Genomic DNA, 6,000 nt, shown 5'->3' with positions numbered 1-6,000 from the left:
TCAGTAAACCCATTCTGCAACATGTACAAACCAAAGATTAAGGCCCACAAAGCACTGCAATGTAGTTATACTATTAATACAGTAGGTTTCATAAAAATAATCAAGAAGGCTTCACTTACAAAAGGGAAATGATTTTGATCTTCAATATAGTTGGCATATCTTTCTGCATGATAATCTCCCAGATCAGCTACAAAAAAATGCAGGCTATTATGGCTACATGTATCAACACTACATTGTTAATGTACAAGATCAAGATTAATTTTATGTTATAAAAATAATTTTCAACTTGATTTGAATTAATCTCTTATAGATATTTTTTCTCACCTACATGCAATGGTCTGTTAGAAATTTTTGTCAGTGGGTTGAGTTTGTTAATTCTCTACTTCTCCCATAAGTTTTTCCCTAGGTACTCTACTTTTCCCAACCCCTCAAAAAAAATGTTTTATTTGATATGAACAGTAAAATGGTCTTTCTGACCTCCCATGTCCTTGTGAGCTCTTCCAAAAGTAAGCAAACTTGAGCACCACAACCCATTATTTTAATTTTTTTCTAATAATCATTGTTTAACTTTTAAATAACCTTGTGCTGAGTAGGATGCCAGTAGTACAGCAGTGTCTTTACTACACGAAAGACTCCCTTCAATGATCTGATTCTTCAACTGTAGATAAAGGAGATTCCTGAAACAAATTCAACTCCTGAAGTTAAAAAAAATTTTAGGGAAAAAAATACAAAAAAAAAAAAAACATTCGTTTCTAATAGTGACCCTGACCTCTTGATATAAAGACTAAAGCTTACAACTTCAGGCAATGAAATCCATCCCAAAAAGTAGAATGAAACATTGTAATAACAACTTAAAACTGTTGAATAACATAAAAGAACTACAGCAAAATAAAAGAGAAGCATGGATGGACACAAATGGATAAGATTGAAACGGATTGTTTTTCGGTAATCTTGAAAAAAATCGACCCGCCATTTTTCAAGTTTATTCATGACAAAATAAGCGCCCCGATAAAGGTGTTTTTTTTCTCAAAATCATCTTGTTTGCAAGTGATATAAATATAATTTTATCAGTAAAAGAATTACACATTTCCATTTTTTAGTTTTAAACTTGTGAGTAACTAAAGATTTCCCTTAATTAAACACCATAAAATATTGTGACATAGCCCCTTGGATATTCCTGAGAAAGGGATTCGATAAATTTCCATCCAACCTACATGTACATTGTATTAAGAAGAAGTACAGCTGTAGACAGGGCATGTAACCTGATCTACTGACAAAACGTCACTGAGGTACATACATGTACAATGAAATTAATTGGCAACATTGGGAGGGTATCAGAGCAGTGTTGGCAGGCCAATGATATACTGGCACTATGAGGCACATGAGAGTTTAACTTGGTGAAGATTGGCAAGAGACCATCTGAACTGGAAAAAAAGTGGAAGATTGGCACATAAAATACAACGATTGGATGCGCTAATCTTCCACAATTATAATATTACATGTAGGTACCGGTATCGTAACTAGTGTCACATACAGTGTGCCTTTAACTGGAAAATACATTGTAACCATCTTACTAAAATTAATACCGACCTATGTATGTACATGTACGTTACCAAACAAATTAACTTAAATGTTTCTTGCCTAACTTGACCCAACACTGGAACTAGCTACAGCCACTGACAAGCTAACTGTATCATACATGCAATCATGTGAACAGCATCTGTTTTCATAGTTACCAATAAAGAGCAAAGAAACCTCCATAATCAGCAAGTCTTTGGCCCAGTTCATTAATGATATCCAGGCCACGCAAAAGTAAAACCAGCAAGTACAAAAATTAATGTTAAGTTTGGAGAAAATCCATTTAAAATCAACCAACACACCTGACGGCCTCATCTTGAAGTCTCATGCAGCTGGGGTCAGCCATAAAAAAGCGAATCTTAAACTTAAGCTTGATGTTACAAAGTCCATTTGCTGCATGCTTTTCCAACTGTTTTCTTATGGGCTTTTCCAAAATTAACCACCAATCATGACCCCTCTTGTTTTTATAGCTCAAACCAAAGTATCCAACCTGTAAAAAGAAATGGAGATCTACACTTCAGCTTTATTTGGTTCTCAAAAACACTGTACTTTGATTTTTAATGCTTAATTACAGTAATTAATTATTATTATCTAATATTGTTATTTTTATTGGTCAGGCCCCAGTTGATTGAAGGGTCGATAAAGCTAACCACTAGATAACAAAATTGGTTTTGCTAGTGTTTATCAGGCCCCAGTTGTTCAAAAGATGGATAAAGCTATCCACCAGATAAATCACTATCCATTGGATAGTGCAATTGGTTTTACTATGATTTATCCCTGGAATAGTGATTTATCCGGCGGATAGCGCTATCCATCGTTCGAACAACTACATTTTTAGGGCCAGCTGCTGGATAGTGATTTATCCAGTGGATAGTGTTATCCACCTTGTGAACAACTGAGGCAAGATGTATTGAAAATGTATGTTATGGTTCCAGCTTTTCATTGGTTCTAATTTTTTTCAAACTAGTTTACAAATTTTAAACTACCGGTAGTTTGAGAATTTTAGCCTAGTTACATAATTTCAAACTTGTTTTTATTTTATTTTTTTATTTTGAATAGGTAGAGTGTGAAATCTTTGAGTCCAATAGTGTTTGCCTCGTGAATTTTATGCTATATAAAGAGTAATGTATTTGTTATCTTTTCTGTGTTACCTAACAACTTAATGTACATTTGTAGATTTCATTCAAACAGTGTGTATGTGTTTTGTCTGGATATGAGTCTTAAAGTCTTCTTAAAGTTTTCTCTTTCAGCACAAAGGGTTCTTTAATTAAGGTTAGGGTTACTACATTGTGCTGTAACTTCTAACTAACTCCCAACAAAATCATCTGGCATTACAGACTGACAGAGTAACATCTCTTCAGTCTCACTCCCAGGGGTCAATAGGTTTGTGTGCGTCGTTTCTTTCCCGTAAAAAATTACGGCTAGAAATACATGTACAGCTGTATGTCTGCATTCACAAGCTGTTGTGTTTTCAGTCACTCAGCAGCTTAGAAAAACATAATATATGATCGACCCAGGAAGTTGTACATAAATGTAGAGGAATATAAGGAGGTTCCCATGAAAATGCTACTTGAGCAGGGTTTACATTAGAAGGTGGGACCCAGGTACCGGCACCCCTCTATTTGAATGGAGTACCTGGCTTCTTTTACAAGGAAACTGAAAATAATTAGCATCAAATAAATTAATTCTTGCCATATTGTTGAGAATCATCTTCAAAAACCTTTTTTTGCATCAATTACCTTGCATCAGATAATTGAAATAAAGTTTATTTTCGTGAAAAAAAGAAGGAAAGGAAAAGAACTTTATTCAAGTGTCTAGTCCTCTAGCGCTGGAGCACTAATTGGAGACACAGTAAACTGAAATCAACAATTATAACACAAATCAAATCAAAGGCTGGTTTTTGAGGAGAGGGGAAAACCGGACTACCCGGAAAAAAACCTCTTGGTGCAGAGTTGAGAAACAACAAACTCAACCCACATACAACGCCGAATCTGGGAATCAAACCCACGCCACATTAGTGGGAGGTGAGTGTTCTCATTGATCACTGTGCCATCTCTGCACCCCCTCATCTTTTATAACTTTTACAAACTGCATGTTTCGAAGCACATTCTGTGTTGATATCAAGGCGTCTTGGACAACTTTTTCTCATTTGTGTCCAAAAGGTTACTTCCAAGGTTTTAAAAATTCCTTTGAGCGTAATTTCATGAAGCCCAATGACCCTGAACATGACCCTCACATTCCCCACTTTTTTTTTGCAAACTCTGATTGTTAAACATACTGAAACCGCTATAGTGCTTTAAACTTTTTTCTTCGCAACTGATTTCTCGCAGAAAAGAGGCAGTTAAGAAACTTTAATGGCCTCTTACACAAAGTCCATGAATAACAGAAAATTATCGCAATAATTGCATTTATAAAGCAGCTGCAGTTATTAGATTTGTCTGGATAAAAACTTTTTAACATGAATTTGCACATGAGAATTTAAATTGTATGACTGTCGAAATATTACTAGTTAACTTGTTATTCATTGTTTAATATAAAGCAAAAAATCAGACGTTCAAAAACAAATAAATTTCATCATGAAGATTTTTTAAATATCCAGAATGTTGACTGCCACATATGCTAAATTCCCTTTTTTGACAGATGCAAGAACAGCTTTAGTTTCCACAGAAATAGACTTTACCTTGGAAAACCGCTAAAAAGCCTTTGTTACCTTCAATTTTCGTAAATACTCAAAGTTCAAGGCGTTATTTTCCATGTGGCTGCATATGGGGGGCCTGGTACGAGTCTCATTCTTAAAGAGTCACCAATTGGTGTAACACAAACACGCCCTTTGTTCAGATTAGCAAATCTGTTCAGAAATATAATACTGCACACAAAAACAAAGCGTAAGAGGCTAGTCGTAGCATACAGGAATATTAATAATTATTGATCATTCATTTGGCATGTTAGCTGTGTCCTTTCAACTTTTAACATGGAGCACCAATAGTGCAGAAGACCTCATTTTTTTTACTTGTCCCAACTAATGTCGATCAAGATTCATAATTACTGTTCCCTTATGCTCAAAACGTCTTTAGGGCAGTAAAAACATGTTTTTTTTATCCTGAAACCTTGAAAAACAAGCTTTAACTGCTCAGAAAAAAAATTGCATAATTTACAATATATATCGCATAATTGGCCTTTCTATAAATCGCATAATCTGCCCTGCAAATTTCGCACAATTTGCATTTTTTCATTGCACCCTATCAGAAGGCCTGATCACACCACATTATCATGTAACAAACGACTCTTATTATTCTCTTCTGGTACAGCCAATAAATTAACAAGTGATGACAAAAGGCGAATTAATTTTCACTCCAGAATGCAGAAAAATACATTGCTTGGAGTCTGATTTTTCAAAAATTTCTGCCCTACAGCTCCTTAGAAGCTCTTGACTCGGGGTACCCTGATACTCAACATCTGGTACCCCTCTCCATGAAAAATTAAAGAAAACCATGACTTGAGGTAAATGTTTTAATAATGGAATGGAATGGACCACAAGGAATGGAAAGGACCAGAGGACCTGCCACCCCCCCCCCCCCCCAACCCAGTTACATAATTTGTGAAAAGTGAAGAATTACAAACATAAAAAGCTGAAAATAATAATTCCAAAAGGTTCTCTGGCGTAAAATCTGTACTACACTTAACAAAAACATAATTTACATGAGAAAAGCAGTGAGGTCTGTATTAGTTAGTACAAGGTCACTGGCAGCCTCAAAGCCAGCTGCAGCCAGCCAGCTCACTGAGCAAACAAGTGTAAAATGGCCTATTCAATTACCAAAAAGATATACATGTGCATGAACATTTCATTTTTAGGCAAAAATTTAAATTGATAACACAACACTTTCACACTACAATGGTGCAATGAGCAAATGCTGGTGGACACCCAAAAGAAGCTAGAGTAATGAGAGATCTCTTGCTTTCGTCTACCAACAATGAGATATCCACTGTAGGCCTGTATATAGTAGGCCCACTGTTTTTATTTATAGGCAAAAATGGCATTGATGAAAGAAATGCACCATCCCTAAGGGATGACCTGCAGGAACATCTCTTCATCGGAAAACAGTGTTATGTTGTGTGCGTTGCGCAACCCTAATGTAAAACAACATGAGCTCCTGATTTACAAGCAAGATTTGATATGTACCTTTTTCATAATGTAGATAACGGAAAAATTTTCCTATTTTTTCGCAAATACTGTACTTTGTTTCTTAAAGTATTATTAGTTTTGTTTCAGAGTCCTCAATAAGTGCTATAGCAATTCACTAAAAGTTAAGACAATTACTTCATGAAGGTTTTTACCAACCATTTTTTTCTTTATTTGAGTCACAATACAATAACACTTGCAGTGCTTTGTCTGGTTGTCCTCATTAAGTTGTCAAAGGAATA

General features: G+C 35.3%; 1 protein-coding gene across 3 annotated transcripts in view; it reads right to left on the bottom strand.

Annotated features, from left to right (window-relative positions):
* LOC138049578 (tyrosine-protein phosphatase non-receptor type 21-like) overlaps positions 1-6,000 on the bottom strand; it is a 50,750-nt gene that overhangs the window by 43,857 nt on the left and 893 nt on the right. For 2 of the 3 annotated variants that reach the window (XM_068895923.1, XM_068895922.1), the window contains exons 2-5: positions 1,881-2,068; positions 580-677; positions 120-187; positions 1-14 (exon numbers count right to left, since the gene is read on the bottom strand). The exon at positions 1-14 is cut by the window's left edge and continues 28 nt beyond it. In XM_068895923.1, coding sequence (XP_068752024.1) covers positions 1-14; positions 120-187; positions 580-677; positions 1,881-2,068 — 368 coding nt within the window. Of the gene's footprint in view, positions 15-119; positions 188-579; positions 678-1,880; positions 2,069-6,000 lie in introns of those variants that run through there. The other variant, XM_068895924.1, reaches the window with a different exon arrangement.

The sequence above is a fragment of the Montipora capricornis genome, chromosome 5 (assembly GCF_036669925.1).
Source record: "Montipora capricornis isolate CH-2021 chromosome 5, ASM3666992v2, whole genome shotgun sequence".
Classification (NCBI taxonomy): domain Eukaryota; kingdom Metazoa; phylum Cnidaria; class Anthozoa; order Scleractinia; family Acroporidae; genus Montipora; species Montipora capricornis.
Note: the sequence above shows the minus strand (reverse complement) of the source record. Positions and strands in the feature narration are given on the sequence as shown.